The sequence below is a fragment of the Aphelocoma coerulescens genome, chromosome 2 (assembly GCF_041296385.1).
Source record: "Aphelocoma coerulescens isolate FSJ_1873_10779 chromosome 2, UR_Acoe_1.0, whole genome shotgun sequence".
Classification (NCBI taxonomy): domain Eukaryota; kingdom Metazoa; phylum Chordata; class Aves; order Passeriformes; family Corvidae; genus Aphelocoma; species Aphelocoma coerulescens.
The window spans coordinates 98,951,907-98,977,605 of NC_091015.1; the positions used below are offsets into that span (position 1 = coordinate 98,951,907).

A 25,699-nucleotide genomic window follows, 5' to 3' on the forward strand; every position below is an offset into this window, starting at 1 on the left:
TTGTGAAGGCATTTGGCTCCACTACCCAGCTATTTGAAAACCCAGGTGTAAGAGGTGCATAGTAGCAAATTTCATACCTCTTGAGCTGGAGATTGGCATTTTACGTAGTTGTGTGTGATGTGTCGGCTTTGCCTCTGCTCCTTTTAAAGTAAAACAAATCTGTTCTGAATGTAACAAATGTTTGGTGCCACCCTGCATGCATTAGGAAATCTATTTATGTTTGACTTGTGCTTCCAGATAAATCTATCATGAAACAACTTAAAGTAGCCTGCTCCAAAGCCATATCTGAATTTCTTTTAAGTATGAAAATCCTTTTCTGCCCATTTAAAATACAGAAAATAATCAAAAAATAGCTAGGCAAAGACTAATACTTAATCTTTGCACACAAATGTTTTTTTTTTGCTTTGGGGGTTCACTAACAATTGCAGGTGCTGAGGAATTTAGTAGTCAAGGCATAAGCCTGCTTGCAGGAGTATCATTGTATTGGGGTTGTCCAAGTGTACGTCAGTTCTTCACCTCCCAGATCACTTTCTTTGTAATTAATTCTGATCAAGGAGAAAGGATTGTAAGGATGCTTATAGTATAGATGTAAGAGCCAGTGAAGCAGTAGCTGATAGGAGAAATGTGTGCATGCAGCCAGATGCATCTTCTATCACTCGAGAGCTGCAGCAAGGGCCTACCTCGATGGGATTATTTGGCAGCTGGCAGAATCTATCAGCTGGAATACTTAATAGGAAGGTCCCAGTGAGACTTAACAAGCTCTTTAGTGTGAAATTAAAACTTATCCAGAGTTCACAGGCATGCTTGAGAGTTGGCACAGCCACAGCTGCTGTCTTTCATGCAGTGTTGTTTTGTCATGCGAAGCACAACTTGCACCAGAATGGAGAAAAACGCTCCTGAATGTAAATGCTCTATTCTCCCATCTTTCCAGCACAAGGAGTGCTGTCTAGGGAGTTGAGCTTAAATTTACTACCTGTAAGATGATACGAAACACAGCATTGAGTTTGTAGCCCCAACAGTTCTTTGCATGACATGAAGAGAAGGAGGTGCTGGAGGAGACAGACCTTTGATGCTGCTTGTCAGTTTAAGGGCAGTCAGTGCCTGTGAATCAGCCTACCAAAAAGCTTGAGTTGCTCCTAAGATCGTTCACCATTTTCCTTAAGAAGAGCTCACTTCTTCCGAGGAAGTCTGCCAAGCAAAAGTTATCCCTATACATAGTTATTTGTAAAGTTGCCTTTTTTTGTCCATTTGGGCTGGGGAGGGCAGGGAAAGAAGGTGGAGAGATGCCCCTGCATGTTGCCTGTTATCCTGTGCCGGGACATTTTGAAACATAAGGTGTGTTTGCTCTTACCAGATCCCCAGTGTGCTGGAGAGCATCCTGGAGCCCTGCCAACACACAGATCCCAAACACCCCAATCTATAGGGGTGGTTGAGCTGGAACTGTCCTGTTTCTCTCTCACAGTAGAGCTTGGATCCCAAGGCAGATGGGCAGGAGACCCAGCAGTACAGCAAAAAGGGACCAGGCTGTCTAGTCTGTTACCTAGTGTTTCATTAAAAAAAAATGCTTTTTTATGTGATTTTGTAACACCTTAGTTATTTGTAGGAAATATCAGGGATTTTATCTGATAATTTTACCTACTTTTATTGTTTCTCATGAATATACTACGGTAGGCCATGCTGAGCATGAAATCAGCCTTGTAAAGAAAACAGCTTGTTCTCATTATGACAGTAAATGAACACTAAAAATGGGCTTCGTTAGTTACAACAGCTGAATCCCAGCATCCCCTGAAGTTATATTCAGATAATAATACAAGATTTCTGCTTGGCATAGGAAATGAATGTGCAACTGGAAGTCAGCACCACAGAGCTTGCAGTAATAGGTGATGTTTATAAAATGTATTTTCTTGGAAGTCATCTCCTCAAGATTTTGTTGTAACAATGCCAGATCCCAGACAACATCATACACCAAGTCTTCCTTGTAAATTACATCACCAGAAAAGTTTCACGTGTTATAACCATCCTCATCTGATGGATGAAATCTGTGCCTCCATCAGCATAGGATAATCAGATGCTGCTGTGCATGGATGTCTAATACAAGTTTATTGAGGATGTCTTGGTCTCAGCTAATGAGTAATTCCGTTCCATTTAATGCACTGATGTTTGTGTGAGTTACTAATTTACAGCTGTACTTGCAATTTCAGGGAAATGCTTAGTCTGTAAATTGTACCCATAATTTTCCAGTGACCTAACATTTATACTGGCACTAGCAGGCCTTAGTTGTAATAATGATTAGGGATGGAGCTGATAGAAGATCAGATGCCCCAGCACTGGGTTCAGCAGAGATGAAAGCAAAACTGATGGTCTGAATGGAGAGGTTTGGTGCCAGATGAAAGGCTGTCAGTGAATCAGACCAATAATCTGTACTGAACCAGAGGAAAACAAACAAAACTAAGTGGATGGCAGGAAGCAATTCACAGGTCGAGTTTCCCCGGCCAGGGCCGGGTAGAAATGATCTGAACATATCAGTGAGTCATTTTAAGGATATTTGTTTCTTCTTTCAGAACCTTTTCTAGATATATAAGTAGAGAAATCTACCAAGGTTATCAGTTGTGTTGAATGACAGAGATATTTGCACTGTCTCCAAAAATATGCAAAATAGAAGGAAAATTCTGCTTTCTAAAATCTATAAAAAATACATAAAAGACAGTGTGAAGGCTTCATCATAGATCCTGCAATTGCATTAAGTGCTAAGAAAACCTAATTTTTGTTTCTCAGCAAGATATATAACCATCCACACGCTTCTCATATGGGGAAATGAGGATCTTGAAAAAAAACACTGTTTTAGAGAATCGTTTTTATGATCACCATATGGGGAAGGAGTCTACATTTTAATATTTGTGCACATCTAATCCCACCACTGTCAATGGGATTTAAAATGCCTACTAATCAATGTGACACATATGGTAGATGTCATGGAGTGATTAATGCAGTGTAATGCAGTAGCCACTGTATACAGGGAAGCCTCCCATGTGGCTGTAAACATCTGCTTTTGTTATCGGTGACTCTGGAGTCATCATAGTTGGCAAAAGGGAAAAACAAAACAAAGAGAGGTTTGCAAGAAAGACTTGCAGCTTTCATCTGTGTGGGGGCCCCTGAAGTGAAGTGCCCTTTTGGGAGCAAAGGGAGCTATGGATGTCCTTTCTCTCTAGGTATCAAGGAGATCCCTCTGTCCCCCAACAAATGGTTATTCTTAGTTGAAGGGTCCCAGCTTCTACACAGAAATAATTTTGTTGAACAGCTGGTGAATAGCAGGTTTCTGTCCATGTGTGTGTGAAAGAAAGAAGAGATTTACAATACAAAGGTATACTGATTTGCTTTAAACTAATGCTTCTGCCCCTGATGATGATATTCTTTATTGCTGGCCCAAAAAAACACAGCTCTGTTAGGCCGTTAGGTTGAGAGTGGTGGGTATGTGTGGTGTGGGTCATCAGGACTCCAGGGAGCGGCTCCTAATGTTGTTTGTACGTGTTGCAGCGTAACCCAGAGCGCTGACTTTTCCAAGGAGGAGGTGTCAGGGTCCTGATTTCAGCATTACATGGGTGTGTGTTGTTACAGTTCTCAAATCTGCAATGCATGTGTCCCAAAGGTGAATCAGCTTACCTCTGAGATTTGATGAAATGCCATTTTCAAGCACAGTGTGTGTACTGTGACACCGTGGTGGTCTTTCCAAAACAGCAGGTGACATTTTCATCAGTTTTCATTAGCAAAGTGGATCTTTCAGAGGTGAGGTGGCTGTGTCCAGCTGTGTTGTATTGTTACGTGCAGTCCCAGGAGGGAGGGACAGAAATGAGCCCACGCTGATTTACTTCCTGATAGCCTTTTTGTTGGGACAGGCATAGGAAGACACTGCTGCTGTGTGTGAACACACTGGCTTCAGCAGCTGGAACAGTAAAAGGAGAGAATCTAGGCTCTCAGAACTTACAGCTCCCAGTGCCTGGAAGCCTGTCAAATGTTCTAAACGGATGCTGCAATCAAAATATTCACCTGTCATAAACTCCATTGGCAAACTCAGGCACAGGCACAATTGTGGCAATGATTTGCCCCTGTAACCTTCATCTGTTTCACTTCTGTTTAAAATTAGGCTTTCTATTATTTTGGTAATACATGCTGACAAGAATTTTGTGGGTGTGATATTTTAATGTTTGCTGCTTCCTATTGCTTAAACAGCAAAATCACTCCCAATCCATTGCAATGGACTATAGAGATGAAAAGAATGATCTAGAGTTTAACTACCTCATCGACATTTTTATTCATTTACCCTATGGATCTTGTTTTTCCAAGTCAGTATACAGATGCATGGGATGTCTCATTTGAATACAAATCCTTTTTTGAGTGTTTTGCCCCATTACTAGCTCTAGAACTCTTCTCATTTTTATGATACTGCACTGATAGTTTAATGCAGTGAGAAAACTCTTTAAAAATACTTCCAATTGAAATGGTTACAGCTGCAAGTGGACACAACATTCTTCAGTATCTTTTTTGTTGTTTGTTTCTATTTTTTTTAACTGCACCATTACCCTTCCCCCCTGCTTTCCCTGAACATATGTTGCATGCATGTCCTCTTCCTCATCTTCATTTCTGTTGGATGTAATTTTTTCCGGGTAAATCCTGTCTCTTGTGAGCTTTTTCTGATATATAGGCTCTTTGTTTTAAGACAGCTGTAGTGTCAGGCCCACCCACACTGTGCTGTCCCCATTGCTTTGAAGCCAATATTTCAAACATAAAATAGCTGTCAAGTCTTTGCTTTCATTCCACTTGCTGGGGATGGCATGAAAACAAAAGTTTTTGTGTTTTGGGCTTTCATCTAAGTGAGCCAAATGAGTAAAAGTTTCAAGGATTTCAACCAAGGACTTGTCATAAAGGCTACTTTTGACTAAAACTAAGAAGTTTATCAAAAGGGAGGAAAGCACAAACCAAATGTGTGCATTCCATATCTCTGTAGCTTTTTGGTGATTTTTTTTTTTTTTGTGCTTGTCTTGTAGGTGAAAAAAAGAAGTTCATTTTTACCATCACTTAATCTCTTCAGATTTAGGCAGAACTGTGTCTGTGGATTCTGCAGGTTTGGTCTATAGGGAGGGGGAGCAGTTTGTCTCCAGACAGAACAAACTTGTGTGACATCAGTTTGTGCTGCTGGACCAGCACTGTCCTGCTGGTGGTATGGAAGTGCTGCTGTGTGAAGTCATTCCCATACCAAAGCACTTACACAAATCTGTTCACAGTCTTTTGCTATGTCCTTCAGAAAGCAGTCTGAGAGAAAACAAAAGCATGAGGAGGCACACACAAACATGTTTATCTTGTGGCAGAAGCCTTTGGTGGGTAGGTAGTGCAGTGATGTTCTGAAGGCTGTAGCCTGGGAAGTAATTCCCATCCACTTGCAAAAGATTTCTTTTAGTTAGGATTTTCATAGGACAGTATCTCAAAAAGAGAAGGAAAAGGAAATATGCTTGGCAGTGTACTGATTCACTGTAGTTTAGTGCTAAGGAAGTAACTGCCAGGGAAAATTGAAGGCACTTAGGATTCCCAGCTGATTTAACCTACCTCTGACAGCACATGTAGCATGGCTAGAGTGCTCCAGCTTCAGAAATGTTGATTTCTTTAGGCAAATTCTGATGTAATGACAGAAAAACAGTGCTTGATTTTAATTGCATGATAAAATCTCATTTGTTTTGACAGTCTTTAGAGAGAGCCCATTTGCCACGTTCAGGCTCATCTACGAATCCAGAGCTTAGGGAGTAATCGAATCTGAAGTTCAGATCCTGGCTTGCTTCTCACAGTAACTTTGATTTTTTTCATTTTTTTTCCATTTTGTTTTCTAGTGTCAGAGATTTTGAAGTGAGGTGATGTGATTTTCTGATTGCTTATAGCTAATGATCTTGTTTATCCTGGGTACTTTACTTACAATCTGTAAACTATAATCTGCCTGTTGTCACAGTTCATGATGGGGGGGAAGCCCAGCATGCCAAAGCAAAAGCAGGTGCGGTCGGTATTGCTTTACATCTTTCAGGGCATGTAATTTTTCAGTGAAATGTCTCTTTTGGTATTCAGGTATTTGATAAATTACCAGTCATATTATTGGTAGAGGTAAACAACAGTGTATTGTGATCGAAAGTGTGACTAAAACAAGGTGCAAATGGGACAATATACTTTGATTATATGTATGTGTGCGTATGTTTCTTGCAAATTCATCTTATATGACTGCGTAGTATTGACGGTGGAGGTGATATAACACAAAGGATAAACCTGGGTAGTCTCTGGCTATCCATAGCATTTGATGTCTTGAGGACTACTGTAAGGTATGTTAATGTCCTTGAAAGAAATGGGATGTATGGCATCATTTAAAAATCTGACTAACTTTGTCAGTGTCACTGTAACTAATCCAGCCCCACAGCAGCTAAAAGATCTGTATGAAAACACTGCTGTGCTGTGGAAGTGATCTTATACGAATGTCGTCTGTAATTCCACTTCTTGTCCTTCATTAATTTCTAGGTTCAATCTGCTCTGCTATCATCAGAGCAGGGTTTGGTTCTGTTCTTGCTTTGTTGCACGTCTTGTCATGAGCAAGCTTTGCTGAGGATTGATGAAGCACCCCAGAATGATTAGTAGCTACCAAATTCAGTAGTAGACATTTTTATGGACAGCACCTCACAATCTAGTCCTTTTTCCTCTGAATTTCTGCCTGGATCAGTAGCAAGTCAGATGCAATTCTCACTGGAAGAAATGTGTGTTTTGCAATTAAGATATTACAGATTAAATTCCGTGTTTCAATAGTGATCTGCTTTTTTACTCCTTTCTAATGTTGTCATTTCTGCAAGCCATGCCAGGGGAAAAGACAAAGGAGTACTGAAGGGTTCATTTCTAGGCTCCCCTGCTTCCTGTGCTCCACTGGCCTGGGCTGTCAGGCTGTATCTGCAGGAGAACCCATGGGTGGCAGGAGCCAGCGACGGGTGTTAGCAGCAAGCCGTGCGTTACATCTCTGCTCGTCAGTGCCAGCTGGTGTGGGCACCTCGAGGCAAGGCTTGTGGAGCTGGGGTCCCATGCAGTGGCAAGGGCTGCTCAGGGCAGACACTGAATGCAGTGTACTGGGTAGGGGCAGAGTTGCCTGCGTGTGAGCTCCTTTTTCACTCTCAGCCCCAGTGGACACTTGGCTTCCCCTCTTCCCTTGGGAGCACAAGATGAGCAGGTCCCTGCAGCCCCCCGCGGGCAGCAGGGCACATGAAGGGCAAAGGCAGGGAGAGGGCAGGAGTTTCACACAAGGTTGTGGAAATATCTACCTTTGTGTGGAGGGTGCTGAAGTGTCTGCTCGTGGCTGATGTCCGTGCTTTGCAAACAGAGCCGGAAAAGCAAGCGACTTTTGCACGACTTCATCCACCCGAACTGTTGGGGGATTGTTCCGAGCAAAATTAAAATGGCTTTATCTTTGCTTGTAAGATGGAGAGAGACCTGCCAACGCCTGTCTCAGTTGTTTCTCCTATAAAAATTTCCTGGATGTTGTTATGCCACAGGAAAAGGACAGTTTTCTCTGTATGATTTATTTAATTTGATTAGCTGTTATCTCTGTTAATTAGCTGTAAAATACTACAAGACCAGTGCTATCTGACCCTCCAAGACATGTATGATGAAGTGAAAGGAAAAAGAGCTGTCCTGTACTGACTCATGGTCTCTGAAAGAATAGAGGACAAAGATGTAAGTAGATGTAAGTAAGTTATGCTTTATAAAGACAGCAGTCAGAGAAAGCCAAAGTTGCCTCCCATATTTTTATTTAACTGTGTTATAGGAAATGGTTTTGAATTGTTTTATTTCCTAATAGTCACATCCTTATTAGCCTTGTGTTTTTCCTTCCCTTACCCCTCCTGTGGGGTGGGTTGTACGTGGGAATTTCTAGCCTGTAAAACTTAAAAACTCATGATAGAAAAATAGTTTATAATTTACAGAATCTTTAGTCCGTGTTCTTGCCTGCTCGTCTACGTGCACATGCTGGAGTATCCCATGTTTTACTGTTGATGTGGACAACATTAGGATTATGCAGACTTTTTAACTGGCTATTTATGATTTTATTGGTCTTCATAAATTAAATGTCGGCTTTATTTTAGGAAGGACATGTCAAAATGCCAGAATGAAGGGATTGAGGGGGAAACTCCATTGTTCCCTTCAAATGCAAATTCTTTTCTTCCTCTTTCTCCTGTGCACTTCATGGGGTGATTGGCATAGCACAGCTTGCCTAAAGTTTGAGCTCCCTGTTGCAGGGAACCCTGTGACGTTAACTCTGTACTTAAATGTGCAAATTCTTCTTTTTCTTTTTGCTGTTTTCAGAAACTAATGCAATCATAGCTGATTTTTCTCACTTGAGCCCTGGTTTAAGTTTTGGAAAAAAGACCTTTACTGGTTTTGTTGTTTTTGTTGTTTTGTTTTTTGGTTTTTTTCTCCACAACTATATACATTTTCAGTTAAAAGCTATCATCTGTGTGCATTCAGAGGTTATTTGTATTCAGTTTGTTCTCCCATTTTATTGGTTTGATTCCTAAATGTTATCAGTGAGTTAGAGCTGAGCTCTTTTAATTCAAATGGCATGATGCCCAATCCTCTGAGATTAGCTGGCAAGCGATTCTGGGCATGGTGCCACCTGGCATTTCTCAGAAAGGGGCTGCTAATGAAACACCGGAAAAAAATAAGATTGTTCCAGACATGCAAAACCCTGAAGTTGCAGGGAGTGAGGAGTGACAGAGCTTTCACAAACACACCCAATATTCTGTGGCACAACTCAGAAACTACCCAGGAAATACCATCCTAATACCTCTGCAGAAAACTGATATTGAAGTGAACAACTCTGAGTACAAATGAGTTTTTCTTTTCTGAAATTTGTGACTGATTTTTGGCACTTGCACTCAGGATTGGGCTCTCTGGGTTGTCTGCAGTGCATTTTGGGCTCTGAGAGCTCTCAGCTTTTTAGGATCTGTGTTTTTTTTCTCTGATTTGCCTCACCATGGTGCAGTCCCACAGCTTCCCACAGCATCACTCTTAGGGCTGAAGACCATATACTTCCTGAGTCCTCAGTTACAATGGATATAGGTAAACTTCTTTGGGATCCTGTCTTGGATCTAAAGAAAGTTTGTTGGCTGCAAGAGATTTTGAATGCAGTGTTTCCAATTTAGTAACTGACATTTTCTGATTATAACTTCTGTTTCATCAGAAAACCTCCAGAAAAGCTCAGTGCCTGGATAAACAGGTCCCAAGACATTTAGGGCTTTATAGGTCTAGACTAACATCTTAAAACTAGCAGGCTGCCCAAGCAGATTATGCATCATGGATTTAATATGCTCATGAACTAAAGTGCCACTTAACAAGCAAGTTGCCAAATCCTACATCAGCTGCAGTTTTCTGTACACACTTGAAAGGTTGTCTCATATGCAGCATATGACAGTAGGCTGTAGGGCACTTACTTGCATAAAAAGCCTTGCCAAGAGCAATAAAAAAGAAGTATACAGTAAGAAAGGGTTCCTCAGTCAAAAGAATAAGGATATTGTTGGGTTTTTTTCTTAAAGTCTTTTGTCCCTTCAGCTTCATTGCCTGCTTTCTGTATGAAAGATTAGTAGTGATTGCAGACCAGGAACACCACTGAGGCAACCTTGAGCAACTGGTTATTTCTTCATGGTTTTCCTTCTGTAGATGACAGTAATAATATATTCTGCATTTCTTCTAAGAAGCCACATTTTCCTGTTTTCTGAGTGTAATAGAATATAATCAGATGTGCAAACCCTATTGTTTTCTTGCTGGAGCTGTCTTCTGTACTCATCCCTTGTCATCATCCTTGTTTTCCAGTGTCTCTATATAGGCTTTAGAAATAATAATAGGGTGGGAAGTGAGGGAGACAAAGGGGTCAGATCCATACTACCGTTGGAACACAGCGATTCTCAAAGGCAATGGCACAACACCACTGACTTTAAGAGAAGCAGAGTATTTTCATTCTCAGTTTACTGCCCCAGCTTTTACCTTGGCCTCTCACTCCTAGGACACTTCTGATTTCTGAAGTGAGAAAGGACAGGGACTTACTTATTTACTCCTGAGTTCTGTACTAACCAGCCTGTGCTGCCAAGTCAAAGTGTGATGATGTAGTTCATAATGGTTTTTATACCAAAGGGGAAGAAAAGTAGCATATGAGACAGCCAAACCATACAGCAATCAGTTGTGTGTTTGTCGGGAACAGTGACCAGATCTTGAATTCCTGCAGCACATATGACACCTTTGGAACTGTATTTTTTTAGGAAGCCTAGACAGAAGATAGGATTTGATCCTTTTAATGTTCTTGCAGATCTTAGCTGTTAACTTGTTTCTAGTTTCATAGTTACAGACTTGTGTCAGTGTGATTAATGAGCAATGGCAAGTATGCAAAAAAAAAAAAAAAAAAAAAAAGAGGAATAGTGAAAACCTTTCTTCTGCAAAAGACAAGAAAGACAAGAAGTAAAAAGGCAATAAATACAGTGCTTATGCTCGGTAATCACAGAAAGAACAGTTTTTACTTTCCAGTTTCAGGATCTGAGTCAAAACTCCATTGACTTGGTGTGCTTATACAAAGTGAATTTTTGAATTAATGGATTTTATGCTACTATGTTTTTCTTATGGCTGAGAATTTAAAAATTTCACATTAAGTAGCTGAATGTGTGTAATGTGTGATGTAATGTGTGCATTTTGCACGGGGAAGAACTTTGCATAGCAGCTGGCTGTGTTTATAGTACAAATGACAATTCAATCCATGTAGCAATTAAACTTTTCTTATTCCATGGAGCTTCCTAAAAAGAAACTATTTCATTTATATGTGTAGAATATGTATATCATATATATAAAAATATATAATTTATATAACTAATGTGTGTATACGATTTGTGTGTTAATATGTATCATATACATGTGTATATAGATATTCTTCTGATTAATTAGATAAGTAGAGAGAGTGATAGAGCTCTTTACAGCCAGTGACTGAGTTAATAACAAACAGAGAAAGATTTAGTATAGCTGAATGCTTTCGTGTGGCTTTGGTCAAATTACTTAGAAGTGGAAATAATCAGTGGTTGAATGAAGCGAGAAGCCTGATACACACTGGAAAACCTCCATGGTCTGTCAGATGTTTTACAACTGTGATGAATGAGTTTGGATAAATAACACAAACATGTGTTAAACAAGTTCAGGCTGAGTTCCACATGGTATGGTAAACAGAAATTGTGCTTGAGGAGTGTTTGAAAATGTAAATGTCTGGTAGGGTGGTATGGTTGGAGCTCTGTGAGGATAGACTTTCCTTTTACCCTGGAAACTTGCAAACCTGCCTGGAAGCTGCTCTGGCCCAGCAGAGAGTGGGCCCATATGGAAAGGAATCCCATAGTCTGAGTGACTTTTCATTTAAATTATTTGTTGTAAAAACTATTGATCTGGATAGATTGACAGGGCAGGAAATCATTCCGAGTGAGTCTAGGAATGCTCCAAGGTCTCTTTCACCTCTGTCTTTGCAGACAGCGAGAGAGATAAAGAGCTGGTGCCCCAATGGGCATCACACCATTGCTTGGAGAGGCATCAGCCAGCTTTTGTTTCAAAAGGGAAGATGTGTTGCTAGAGCAGTAGGTGGATTTATATACCAGCTTCTCTCCAGCTGCTAATGCACTTAACCAAACTCACTGATGTCCAAATAGAACTCAGAGAAGCATCTAGCACAGAGGTGTATAGTTGTGTTTGTTAATGGGGGTGAAATGATTGTTCCGATATTTGTTTTGTATTCCCTCTCAAAGATCCAACCCTACTGTTCTGGACCGTGCAAGCATCATACGTCTTGTTTCTGGAATATTTAGGATATTTTTCAGCTGTGAAAATGAGGGACAATTTCCAAAAGTGAAATTTCTACCTGATTAACATGGTCTTTTATCAGTAATTTCCTGATTTTAATACATGTAGCTTTGGACACCTCCCTTCACCCTAATCACGGTACTTGGAAAGTGGAGACGTACCCTACTTTTACATCACTTTCATATGGATGTGAAACACCTAAGTACTTCCGCTGTTGAATCTTTGCAGTCTGATGTGCAGGTCCTTAAGAGAGTACAAAGGTGTCTGCACTTGTGAAAAAAAGCCTTTGTATTGCCAACAGTCTGAGTGGCAATAAAAGATAGTAACTGAAGGACAAAGAGACTGCTCTGGAGTACAGGCCAGCAGCGCTCTCTTGCAGGGCTGCTGTGTGCGCCATGTGAAGCTCGAGGCTGTTGGCTGCCCCAGGGTGTCATCTTCCTTCCTCCTGTGTTAAGCGGGTCGGGGTGCCTGTGCCACGTTCCTGGGATGCCTGTTCTTGTCCCTCCCTCATGTCCCTGTAAGGCATGGGACAGCAGATGGAGCAGCGATGTGCCAGCCACTGGCACCCCCGTGTGCCAGTGTGGCCCAGGAGATGGCGAGGCACAGGGTGCAGCAGCAGTAGGAATGCTGGGAAGTGAGTTGTCCAGCAGATAGTTGGGTTCTCCTAGCCTCCCCAGCCTTCTGCAGGAGGACTGGCCATGTGCTTCATCTGGCATCTGCATCAGATGACAGTCATGCATTGGCATGGACTTAGCCTGAGATCTTAGTGGTTCTGTTCCAGTTTATTTGTGGAGTTTGCTTTTCAGTTGCCAAAATAGTGCGTTTTTCATGTGTCCCAGCAATTTCAGAGTGATGGGAAACTTGCTGACCCTGAATTACTTTGACATCTGTTAAAAGTATTTATGCTGCAGTCTTTCCTTCTGCACATCTGATATTTCTTCATTCTCCCTCTGCTTCAGTTAATTTAATTTCTGTTAATTTAACTATATCCTTCAAGTATTCTAAAGAAGCATCCTTCCAGAAACCCTAAAATGCATCAAGACACATGGGAAAAGGCAGTTTAAATTATTAGAACAAAGCTGGTTAACGAGCTTATTGTTTTTGACTGAGATCACGTCTGCTAGGAGCTATGAGACTATTACTTAAGGGATTGTTCTTTGTTGTGTGACTGTAATACTGAAGCAAAACCAAATCTTTGCCTATTGAAATGCTCTTTCTCCTCTTTACTCAAAATCAGTAAAGCCTTAGTTGAATTGCTGTGTCTGGATTTACACATTTAAGGATGTGAATTGATTAGAGGATGTACATAAGAACAGGAAGGTGTAGAAAAAATTAGCTACAAGTAAAGTTCCTAACATAAGGAAGAGGCTGTTATATGGAGATATGGCAAGAGTTTCAGACTGAGGAGGTCTGTATATTGAATTTAAATTATTAAAAATTCTTTTAGAAATCAGTATTATCATCACCAAATGTAATGAAAAATTGAAATAAATATCCTGAAGATGCTATGGCATTTACATTGGAACGCTTTGCTTATTCTCTTTTTAAATTAATTTTGGGATAAAAAATCCTAAAGATGAAGCTCCACTGGATTCAGGTGCCACCTCTAGAAGCTCTCCAGAAGGGATCTTTGTGATTGTGTGGCTGATGTTTCTGGGGGATGCTGAAGTACAAGTAAATACTAATCCTTAATATGGATAGTGTGTCTCAGTCACAGGAACATCTACTGGTTTTTGTGTGTGAGGATTTTGTGGTGGATTCTTGGTCTTAGCCACTTCAAATAGTCAAAAAAACCCCTAAAACTGAGTTGGAACCAGTTGCCTCCAGCAGCATGGCTTTGAGACTGGGATGTTTCACATATACATAGGCAATGAAGGCTCAGCTATTTGAAAATGCACACACTGTTATAATTGCTAGCAGCAATCTGAAGAGAAGCAGCTTTATCAGGTTTTCAGCATGAACTGCTGCTGCTGCTCTTTTGCCTGTTGCCTTGCTATCAGATGAATGGTTTCATCCTCGCTTTCCAAATTTTTGAACAAACTGGTGCTTCAATGCATGCAGGTAATTAGGAGGCTGCATCCTCTGAAGGGAAAGGACTGGTTAAGTTCTGATGCACTTCCTGAGGCTGGACTTAGGATCATTGCAACAACTTGGTCTTGGAGGTAGCATCTAACATGTTTTGTCATGTATTATGCAACAGAAAAACTTGATATGAGCTTTAAGCTCAGGAGCTCATTCAGGTTCTTGGCACAAAGCTCTGATGTCTTTGCTCTCAGACGGTTTGCCTTTTGCCAAGCTGTCAGCACAGATAAGGCATCCATAATTCAAGGAATAGTGAGGGTGTGCCTAAATTTTTTGTCTTTTTTTGGTGATGGGTTGCTATAATTTTCTTGTTGCTCTTTGTTTACTAATACTGATTGAACATGCAGAGCAACATGTTGGCACTGTGTTTAAAAGAGAATAAAAGCAGAAAACTCAAATCATGACTAGCATGTTCTTATTAAATATTTCTAATCCAGGAGGCACTGGCTGATGTGCTTGTTCAAGCACAAGCACACAGGTCAGCAACTCAGAGACCAAGTTGTAAACTGAAACAAACATTAAAGATTGGTCTCCACATACTTTTTTAAAATTATGGTTTAGCCTCAGTTTTGCTACAGTAATCTCTAAAGAAGCAGTAAGTTCTTCTATATTATTTTCTTTTCTAGCAATTTTCCCCAGCCCCATTCTCTTGAATTATGTAACCTATATTTTAGCATAACAACTACCTTCCTGCTGTATTACTCTCTAGGGAACAATTTTGCATTAGCAGGGGGATGAACAAGATGACCTCTAAAGTCTTTTCCATCACCACGTGCTCTAATACGGTGCTGTAATGTTTGACCTTGTTACACAGCCTTTTTACTTTTGTAACCCTTTGACTTTTACAGAAGAGCAGTCATAGCATTTTTTGGACATGCAGAAGTGCCCTCCTTTGAAGCTGTCAACCCAAAGTACTGCTTCCTGCACTTCAGAACTAAAGAGCATATTAGTGCCTTTTGCATTCAAGGACCGATATAAATAAATCATTGTAGGGAAGTATGGTGCCTGTTCCATAGCTGAAATAAGTAGGCTGAAGAGGTAGAAGCTCTTTATTTTGTTAATATGTTGGAAAGGCTGTAACTTTTGAATATGGCTTTTTATTTCAAGGAAGGAAGACTGAGCTGATTGAGCAGTTTGTTCTGTGTGCGTAGACATACATAGTGTCCCCATGGGTTCAAAGTTATCAGTAGGCATCAGACTCACTGGGAAATGTAACTGTAACTGTAAAGAGGAATTCTGTATTCTAGCTTACAAAATCAAAAAGGATACATGAGAGAAGTAATTTGGAACTGGAAATAAAAGCTGTGGTGATAACCAGATGGGAAGTGGATTCAGAGCTGCCTTGCTGTTCCAGTCACAGTTTTTGGCTCACAGAGGGCAGGAAAAGCTTTTTGTACCACTGGCCTGCAATATTTTCCCCAGCCAGACCCTGAAAGCCAGTTCTAAAAAAGGTCTTTTGGCAACGAACACCCAATGCATTTTCTTTATCTCTCCAGATACAACTAATTTTAAAAGCCTGTGAGTTTTAATAATGGAAATTCACGAGCTATTCAAGTTTCTTGGGATTGTTGCTGTTGTTTTCTGTGCAGTTAAATGATTCCTTGTTGATGCTGAGTTTTAATGTCCCAGTCTGATTTCTACTTCATAAGTTAGGTAAAACCTGCTGTTGTGTTCTCCTGCTCTTGGGCTTTCTCATTGCTTATGTCCTTTTTTCCACAGCAGCAACTGACACAGGTTTCTGCAGTAGAGAATTGGGAAAACAGTAGTGAGCAGAGGGATATAAAACTAAGAGGAAAAGTACTAGCCCTTTTTGTGAGGCAGCTTCACCCTGCTCTCAGCCCGCGTCACCTTATATATCCTTTCTTTTGTTTATGAACAAGCAGGACCTTAATACGCTAAGTAATTTAGGAATGGAAACAGTAAGAGGAAGTTTTGACCCCATCAGTTTTTAAGATCTTAACATAATGCAGTGCAACATACAGAGAAAGTACCATCTTCCACAGCTGCAAACGCCTGGATCCAGCAGATGAAGACTAAGGTTTCCTTTTGCACTTAACTATATAAACACATGCTGTGTTGTAACATCTCCCTTTAGTGTAAACCATTGGCATTTGTTTGCCATAATGTGTGCAGATAGCAGGACAAATGTTCTTCCTAGTTCCATGTGGATGGATCTACAGGAGCAAAAGGATAGTAATTTAGAGCTATGTAAAGGGGAAATTCTGGCTAATGGTTTATCCATGTCAGGTGATTTTCTTGAAACCAAGCAGAATGTGCAGAAGTTTGGTAGAAATGGTTGAGAAGAGAGCCATATAGTCCTGTTATGCAGCCAGAGGGGATGTGCTGGTTTTGGCTGGGGTAGAGTTAGTTTTTTTCATAGTACCTAGTTTGGGACAGACTTTTGGAGTTTTTTGGATTTCCGCTGAAGACAGTGTTGGTAATCCAGGGATGTGTTCGTTATTGCTGAGCAGCACTTACACAGAGTCAAGGCCTTTTCTGCTTCTCGTCCCACCTCACCAGCGAGGGGGCTGGGGTTGCACAAGAATGGGCCCCGACGTACCAAAAAGGGACATTCCCTGTCATGTGGTGTCATGCTCAGCATATAAAGCTGGGGAAAGAAGGAGGAAGGGGGCAGTGTTGGGAATGAAGGTGTTTGTCTTCCCTAGTCACTGTTAGGTGTGATGGAGCTCTGCTTTCCTGGAGATGACTGAGCACCTGCCTGCCCATGGGAAGTGGTGAATAAATTCTTTGTTTGGCTTTGCTTGTGTGAGTGGATTTTTCTTTTACTATTAAACTGTCTTTATCTCAACCCACAGGTTTTCTCACTTTTACACTTTCCATTCTCTTCCTCATCCCGCTCATGGGGGAGTGAGTGAGTGGCTGTGTGGGGCTTGGCTGCCAGCTGGGGTTAAGCCATGACAGTCGAGTATGATAAAGACTGGAAAGTCCCTTCTACCAGATAGCTGCATAAAAACCGCCTTCTTTTAAATCTCATGGAATGATTTAGATATTACTGTACTTTATGCTGAATCTCCAGCACTGACTAATACCTAGAACCAAGGGTAGGGGAGTCACCAGGATATTCAGGAATGATGTGTTCAGAATGAAAAGGACCTGTTGTTACATGTCTCTGATTCCTCATCCTCAGGGTCATCGTCTTTCTTCTTGATCCTCTGGACTTTTCTTATATATTACTCATTTCCCACAATTGATTGAATGTCATTTCATATCTCTTCAAAACACAGGAGCAAGAAGTAAGGGGGGACACTTGCACCTGGAGGAGCGGATACTTTTTTCAGTAGATTTAAATGTATCATCATTCTTGTGCTGACAGTTTTATGTTAATTCCCTTGTGATAGAAGTTAAGACATTTGGCATTTCAGAGAAATATTCAAAAAAGGTTAGCTGCGACCCATCTTCCCGGAGTGGGGGTTTTGCCCTGTGTACTCTCCCTGTGGAAATCCAGGGACTGTTGCTGCTGGGTACTTTTTGCAGTGTCAGGAAAGCAGACTCCTCCTCTCAAAGAGGCAGGAAAATCCCTAAGCATGAGCGTATAGAATTGCTCTGAAGTGCTGGCTGAATTGGGTATTTTTCATTCCCAGGGGAGACCCTGCCCTGGAGTTCTCCCTGCTTGTCTGTCCAAACCCACAGGCTCCCTGGGGTTTGCAGGTGGCTCTTTGCACTCTTTGAGCCTCTGCCAGCATGGCTTTAGGGTATGAGATAGGAAAGGGTGTCCAAGGCTATTTTGTCTTTCCCTCCTCCCACTCCCCACCTGTGGGTCCTTTACAGAGAAAGGGAATAAGGATGCAGGCTTGAAGCTGAGCTCTTCTCATATGCAGGCGTAATAGGATCCTTTCCCGACAAAGGATCCCCCTCTCCCAGTGGGGGCAAAGGACCCTGCTCACTGAGGGGACCCACTGTCCCAGATAATTAGCTAAGCAGCTGCTGTGTGTCTGAATGAAAAGGAGAGTAGGGAGGTTTTTTCTCTGCCGGGGAGCTGGGGCGGCATTCCTTGGAGGCAGCCTGCGCATTCCTCCAAAGCAGTCAGTGCTGACAGTGATGTGGGCTCAGCTTCCCGAAATTTGTACACAGCCACTTGCTCGGCCTAAGGTCCTTTACTGTGAGAAAGCTCCTTTCCTGCGCTAATCATTTATCCCTGGATCAGTGGGAGAATGTGTAGCTTGAGTTCACATGTTCCACTAATTAATGCATAACCATTTATCCAGACAAAATAAGATCAAATTCAGAGGGAAAAAAGGAAATGTGTAACATGCAAAACGAAGTAATCTCAGCAGAAGCAGCAGTTGTGTTAATGCAATAGTGGGCAATATGCCTGTGAATGAATCCCTTCTTCATGCATTTTCTAGGGGGTCTGGGTAGAAAAGGAGAGTGCCTTGTCTGGCCAACACATTTATGACTAGCTTCTGTGGACAAAAGCAAAACTAAGGAAAGAGCCTATTCTTGGCACAGGACCAGGTCTTTTCTTAGAGAACTGCTTTAATTTGTTTGACATACAGTGAAAGACTGGCACACTACTCTAATTAGTTTTATATACAGTTGTTTTATAGATCTGCAGCACTATATGTACCCATGGGCCTACCTACTCCAGTGAAGTCTACCAGGCTCCTTCCTGATGCCTGTTCACAGGAGTGGACCTGTATGCCTGACTTCTCGCTGTATTGCTCAAATTCTTCCCTAGTTTTACAGTTGTATACATTCGTTCAGATAAAATAACATGCATTTAAAATTGGAATAGTGAGGTAATAAATTTAGGAGTGTGGCATTGGCATTCACAGAAAGGGTAAATGCCAAAATTTCCTACCATTATAAACACTTTTCTTTGTTCTTTCAAGTTTTTTTTCCCATCCGTGCTGCTGAAAAGGTAGGCAGGTCATTTAAATTCTGAAAGCCTTTTAATTTTATCACTAATACTTCTTCCTAGTGAGCATTTAAAATAATGTTTTATTCCTTGTTGCAGGGAGAGGAATTAAATTTTTTTAGTTTCTAAATACTGCCTAATTTCCAAGTGGCTACTGGAAGACAGACAATATTGCTACTTCTGTCCCATGCAAGGTAAAAATGAATGGCAGGAAATGTTTCAAATGTCATTTAAGTGGATCTGCACCAGGTATCCTGCTAATGTAATCAAATGTGGAGTTAATCTCCCTTTTATGTTTTTGTAAGGAAAGGAGCTTCATCTTGAAATTATAGCTTAAAGAAAAGAGGCATGGATGGGAGACATGGAGGTCATTCAGGCAGCAGCAAGTGAAGCAGAGCAACTCCCATTTGTGCTCAGCCAGATGTTCACAAGCCTTTGCCAACAGCTCAAAAGGCTGATGCTGTATAAATTACTATATCCCAGGGACTAATTCAATGGGTGTGATGGAAGAGGAAGGGAGGAGGATGGGACCCTGTCGGTCAGAGGTCAGGTGTAACACGTGGGACTGAACCAAGCAATGTTCAGCCAGCTCTACTGTTTCTTTTATTACTGTGGATTGAAAACACTCATTTTTCCCATAGAAGGCAGAAGAAAAGTCAGTAGTTTTATTAAGAATATAAGGACAAATTATTATTTTCTTTAAAAAGTTCCTTTTCCCACATAGTCAAAAGAGGTGAATACCTGATGAAATTTGAGCCTCTGACAATTACCTTTGAAAATATAGAATCCCTTTGAAAGCTGCAAGTGAAAGCTGTCTGATAAAATATCTTTAAAGACTTCTCTTCCTTTCTGAAAAGAAGTTGATTGCAAACCAAACTGCCTTCCCTCCACTGCTACATTTGTACCAAATTCACCTATAGGAATCCCTTTTCACTTAGCCTGAATTGTTTTTCACTAAATTAAAAGCAAGCAAAAATACAGAGTAATAAATAATTTTCTTTTAGAGCGTAAAGGCTTCTCTTAACCAAAGTTCTGCTGTTGCAGGAAAATTGCCACTTGCAGGTATCACACATGTCTGTCTCTACCTCAAGCCTGGTTATCTATGATTCTCTGCATCTAGAAACAAGTGCTGAGCTAAGGGAATCTCTCTGTCTTTCAAGGATATACACTTCCCTGCTATGATGTGAAGGATAACTTAATAAATGTAACTCTTGCTTCTTGCAGAAAGGTAAATAAAACTCAGGCCCTTACCAGTGCCTGGTTTTCTACCATTTTCAAAAGAGTTTACTCTGATTTTGAATGTTTGAGATTGGCAGTGCTGATGCTTTTTAATTTCCTAGGATATCCTGCATTCTACAGGTTAAAAACAGGTTTTCAAGGTTAATGAAGTACCAACTCTTCATCCCAAACAGTATTGCTCTATCAGTGGGAAGCCCATGGAGGGACAGAGTGCCTTTTCTTTCATAAAATAAGGAAATAAGCAGTGCCCTCTAGTGTTAGTTAACGTCAGAGGGAAACACAAGGAGCATTTTCCATCATCTGTGTATATGAAATTAAAAAGCTATTTCACAGCCGCAGATGCAGCTCTTTATTTCTTGAAGAAATGAAGTAAAAGTGACTACAGTAGTGCTCCTTATCAGGACTCAGCTGTCAGAAACACCATCATTAATAGGTAGATGAAGACAGATATCACAAACTCCTGACCTATGAACTCACTGACCTGTTTTATCTTCTCGTATCTTGAAGTATATGAATGTAGAATGTCTCCAGCCTGCACCTGGCCTGGGGAAGGACAGGAAATGTGTTTTACCAAAGGGCCAGAGAAGTTTCAGGGAGAGGTTTCGTAGTGCATGTTCCTGCTTGAAGTTCAGAGGTTTGTTTTCTGGCATAAAGCAGTCCTGGTGTACATATTCAACCTTATCTGACACTTTATAACAAAGCAGTGAACATGTGAGTCTTTTGGACTGTCCTTGGAGCACCTCAGAATTTTCTGGGTTTGGTGATAGTAGCAGGCTAGACTCCTGTTTCAGTGCTGTAGGCATCATTTGTTTCAGTTACAGACAACTCTGCCAGGGATGTACCAGGGCATTATTCACCTCTGTGCTTTAACATGGGAAGTTATTTCTCAGTCTGCTTCAGAGGGCAACACTTTAAACTGCTTATGTAAAACAAGTATTCATCTGCTATCTAGTTTCTGAATTGTCTGCAGTGTGAAAACATTGTAAGCAAATGTGGCTTTTCCTCTTGCTCTTTTTTTTTTTTTTTAATTTTGTTTTTCTACCATAGGAAAAGAGCTCAGAAGTGATTTTTGCCCTTCAGTTTCTGCTGATGCGTTTTCATAGCCTCAGTTGCAGTCTAGGGCTTTTGGAATGAGCCTGAGGTCCCTGGGGTGTTAAAGTTACTGTTAACAAATGGGAATTCTCTAAGACCTCGAGAGCATCTTAGCAAGTGTACCCCAGCTGTAATCTGAAGAACAGCACACACCATAAAAGTACAGATGTTTTTAAGGGTCCATGCAGTACCTTGGCTTACACAGGCTTTCCTGCCCTGGGTGAGGTTCATCCTGGACTGAGGTTTTCTGAAGCAGAACATCTGATGTAGCATGGCCATCCCACTTTCCTCCTTGGGCTATGCTCAGGGAATGGTTCTGATGGCTGCCAGCACTGGAAGAAATGGGTGTCAAGACTTAGAAAGTGTGTTGCCCATGTGTAAGAGTAACAGGTGAAGGCACTGGGGACTTGTATCTTTGAGCTGACTCGACAAGATTAGCTCTGCATGAGGAGGTACCTGTGGGTGGATGGTAGAAGATGTCAGAAATGAGATGACTTACCTGGACTGTCACTCCTCAGATGGATTTTCAACCCATCTCAAGCATTTGTGATACGTGCCACAGCTGTTGTCAAACTTGATACTTGCAGTAGTTGTTGGTCCTTAGCTCTAACAATGGACGCCTTTTTGAGCTGCAGTCGGTAACTTCTGTCCTCTTTGCTGCAGACAAGCAGGGAGAGCATTGTTAGTGCTGATTGCCAAGGATGAGGTTATGCTCTGTGAAAAGACCAAGGAGAAAAAATGTTCAGCATTGTTCCTCTGAGATGTACCAAAAATCTCCATGCACCAATGAAACAACCAGTGTTATGGTATCATAACAATGGTTTGTTAGGACTTCACCCCAGGCTGGGATGATGATTTCTGTTTAAGACCAAGACCAACAGATGGCATTTGTTAGGACATTGATATTTATGTACAAAGTTGCCAGGACTTTAAGAAGTGGTGCCTCTCTTAATTAAGATGATAATGCACTGCCTTGTTTGGAGACATTCTGCTCATAATGATGCTGGTGAATTATGAATAGAGGGAAATTAGTAATAACAAATGCCAGATGGAGGTAACTTTCAAAAAGGAATATTTTGTGTAATGTGGCATGTAAAGTTGACAGACCGGGTCTTAGAAGATCTTTATTATTCTTTAGGCTTTCCTGACAAAATTACTCTTTATCCTGCCAAGAAATGTAGTCCAACATGCCAGTGTGTTTTTAAGTGAGAGTAATTAAAGTGTGCCTCTAAGTTTACGGCTTGAAGTGAAATCTGTTCCTCCAATGTTTTGTCAAGAATCTATAAAAGGTGCAAGAAAGGAGACAACTTATAACAACAATAGTTTTGCCAGTTCTGTACATTCTGCCTTTGAAATCAGAGGCAATTAGGGATGAACAAAACTACTTTCAAAGTTAAAAAAAAAGTGTTCGTTTTGCTGACATTTTACTTCATATTTTTTCTTTGGTTGAAGATGGCTGTTGGGAATAAGAAATGTTTTTCTAAAATTAAAACCTACCTTCCTTGATTAAAGTCAAAAATGATTGCTGAGTTATAAATGTATTGAATCCTCAAATGCTAGGCCCTTTTTGCAACTTCCTGACAGAAGGAAATAAAATTTAATTTGGCTTTGTAGTATAAAGTGGTAATTGAAAGAGAAATAGACAAGGGAAAGTAAGAAATAAAACGCTGGGATTTGATATTTAATTTTCTCATAAGAATATTGTCACTCCGTGGGCATTCCAGATGGTTCTTTCATGACAATCTGTGGATGAGGCAAAGCGTGTCATCTGAGGTGACCATGAAGATTTGGTTTTCCTTTGTGGTTGCCCTTAGATTGCAGTAGTGTAATAAAATTAAATTTAGGACTGTAGAAGCATTTAATAAAGTCTCTATCAGGTAATAGTAATACTAAATGTAGTAGACCAGGAAGATTTGAAGAGCTCACCTTCTGCTCTCTCCCTGCATAGTCACAAATCACTTCCAAATTTGCAACAACAGGCCTGAGATGCACAGTCTCAGACTTCTTCCAAAGACACTAACATTGTAGCAGGGTTCAGAAAGGCAGCAGAGGAGTTGCTTTTGTCTTCTTTAAATTATTTCTGTGAGGATGCATTAGTAGGGGAATAAATGAAGTAATACATTTCAGTATTGGATGATGAAAAGAAGGCTTCTGCTTCATTTAGAAAAAGGTCAAGATCAGTTTTCATGAGAATAAAACACTGTTTTGAATTATACTTAGAACAGACTGTCCGACTATTTCTGGTATTAACGTTCATTGCTATTGGAGAAAGGATTTAACAATAGAAAGATGAGAACATGAGAAAAGAATGTCTAGAGGGAAGGCAGTCAAGGATGGGATTCAGTGGCTCTAGCTTTGATAACAAAGGCAAAGAGTGGTCTCAGCTGAGTCTTTTGAGATTAATCTGGTACTTTCAGTAAACCCTAAATTTACCTTAATGCAGAAAGAACAGCATTTCTAAGCATTTTCAAAAACTCCACAGAGAATTGTTTCTCACTGATCTTGTTGAAGCTATTGTGAATTTACTTCAGATGCCATCTGAAGTTATAGGCAACTAAATCCTGGTTTACATGCACATTTAATGAATAAGTCCTATATCTATATTTTTAAAAGCTAATATTTTTGAGAGCAGTGTGCCTAATGGGAAGTGGGTGCTATGACTCTTTCAAAAGCTGTACTACATTCTTGCTGTGTTGTCAGTTTTGTTTATGCTGAAGTTTTTTCTGTTTTCTTATTTTGTTTTCCCAGAAAAACTTTACAATTCCAATGGACGGGAGCTGAGACGGGCACTTTTTTCCTTGAAACAAATATTTCAGGTGAGCAGATAATAGCTGTCTATTCTGTGAGTTGAACATGAATTTAATTTTTTTTTTTTTTTTTAATAGTTTCTGGGAAAAGAGACTTTTAAGACTTCATTTGTAATTTGGAATTAGACTATTGCTTCTTACGGTCTTGTATTTTTATGATCTGCAAACTTTCCCATGTTCCTTCAGTGTGTCAGAAGGCAGGACCAGACGTGGTGCAGTGGCACAGTGAGTAGTGTAAATCTGCCAGGAGAGGAGACAAGAAAATTGAAACTCCTAGGTGGAAATTTAGACAGCTCTTTAGACAGTGGCATGGCTTGGTATTGGGAAGACTTGGAGGGGAATTTGAAAAGGTGAGCCAAGGAACTGTGAAGGTAGGGTGATGGCCCAGTGTTGGCCTGATTAGGGGCATATAGTCTGGGTTTAAGCCACATCAAAAACTGAAAAGACTTGTGGGAGACACACGACAGTTCTGATGAGGGACCAAAATGTACTGGGAGATCTCTGAAGGTGTTTGAACTTAGACTGAGTTCAGAGGAAAAGATTTACTGATAAGCCAAAAAGATGCTTCATAGAGCTGAGGAGGAGATGGTAGTGACTGATCATTTTAAGGAAAGGCATGGTTTTGAATGTGAATATTCATTATGGAGGAGATCTGAAATCTGGAGGATTTTGGGTTCTGTGGGGAAGTAGACAATGTGATAGACAAGTGGTGTGGTTGATAAGAAATTTGCTTGAATTAAAAGCTTGGATTTCAGATTGGTTTACTGGATAAAGAGAAGGACTTGGGAAAACTGCAGGACTGCAAGGAAACTTGTTGGAGAGAACGGGTCAGGAAAAGAAAAAATACATCCCCACTGTGAGAATTAGAGAATACTATCACTGTGATTCTAAAATGGAATTCATTTGAGACATTCCATTTTCAGTAAATATAAGTGTAATCAATAAGAGGAGCACTTTTCCTCCTCTACTAAGTGATCCAAATGGAGGATGACAACCTATAAACCTTTCTTTAGCTATAATAGGTAGGTGGAAAGATTTCAAACTCCTAGTTTAACATTTTTGCTTTGTTTTAAATAGACATTTATTTTAAGAAGAATAAAAACATTTAAGAAATCTTCAAGACTGCAGAACTGCAAATTTATTCTAAACACATAATCCTTTTCATAGGTTTCAAAGTTAAGCATTTAGAATTTAGGAAATGCCAGAATTAAACTTTTCTGAACAGTAGGAGTGAGTGGTGAAGGGTGGACCATTTAATGTTAAATCTTGGTAGTTGAAGATGTGTTCTGGGTCAGAAAAATGTCCCTGAATTTCGAAATTTTTGGGCAAGGAATGAGTTCCAGTTCAAAACAGTCTGGTCATCTCGTGACTGCAGATTGGGAAAACCATTGTCTCTTCAGGAGACATTGTCCCTCACTCCCAGAGGGAGACTGCTTGAGAGTCACAAGGAGGCAAGTTGGGTTTCCCTGTGAGCTTGCCAAGCATGTGGACTGTGTGCTCAGAGGAAATCAGGCAGGTTTCCAAGAGTCTTCTCTGGTTTCTTCTCTTTTTGTGCACTTCAGCTGTTTCTGGGAAATATTTGTGTTTCGCTGCATTTATGTATTCCACAGATAATCTGGGCACTCCCACATATTTACCAGTGAGCACTAAGCCTCTCTTCCCACCCATCCTGCACCTCCCCTGCCCTTCCATCATGAATTCTCCCAGTTTGGGT

The 25,699-nt window shown here is 40.6% G+C and overlaps 1 protein-coding gene across 8 annotated transcripts in view; it reads left to right on the forward strand.

Moving 5' to 3' along the window:
• FHOD3 (formin homology 2 domain containing 3) overlaps positions 1-25,699 on the forward strand; it is a 378,731-nt gene that overhangs the window by 148,712 nt on the left and 204,320 nt on the right. For all 8 annotated transcript variants that reach the window (XM_069004140.1, XM_069004136.1, XM_069004132.1 and 5 more), the window contains exon 4: positions 23,927-23,994. In XM_069004140.1, the coding sequence (XP_068860241.1) occupies positions 23,927-23,994 (68 nt within the window). The remainder of the gene's footprint in view (positions 1-23,926; positions 23,995-25,699) is intronic.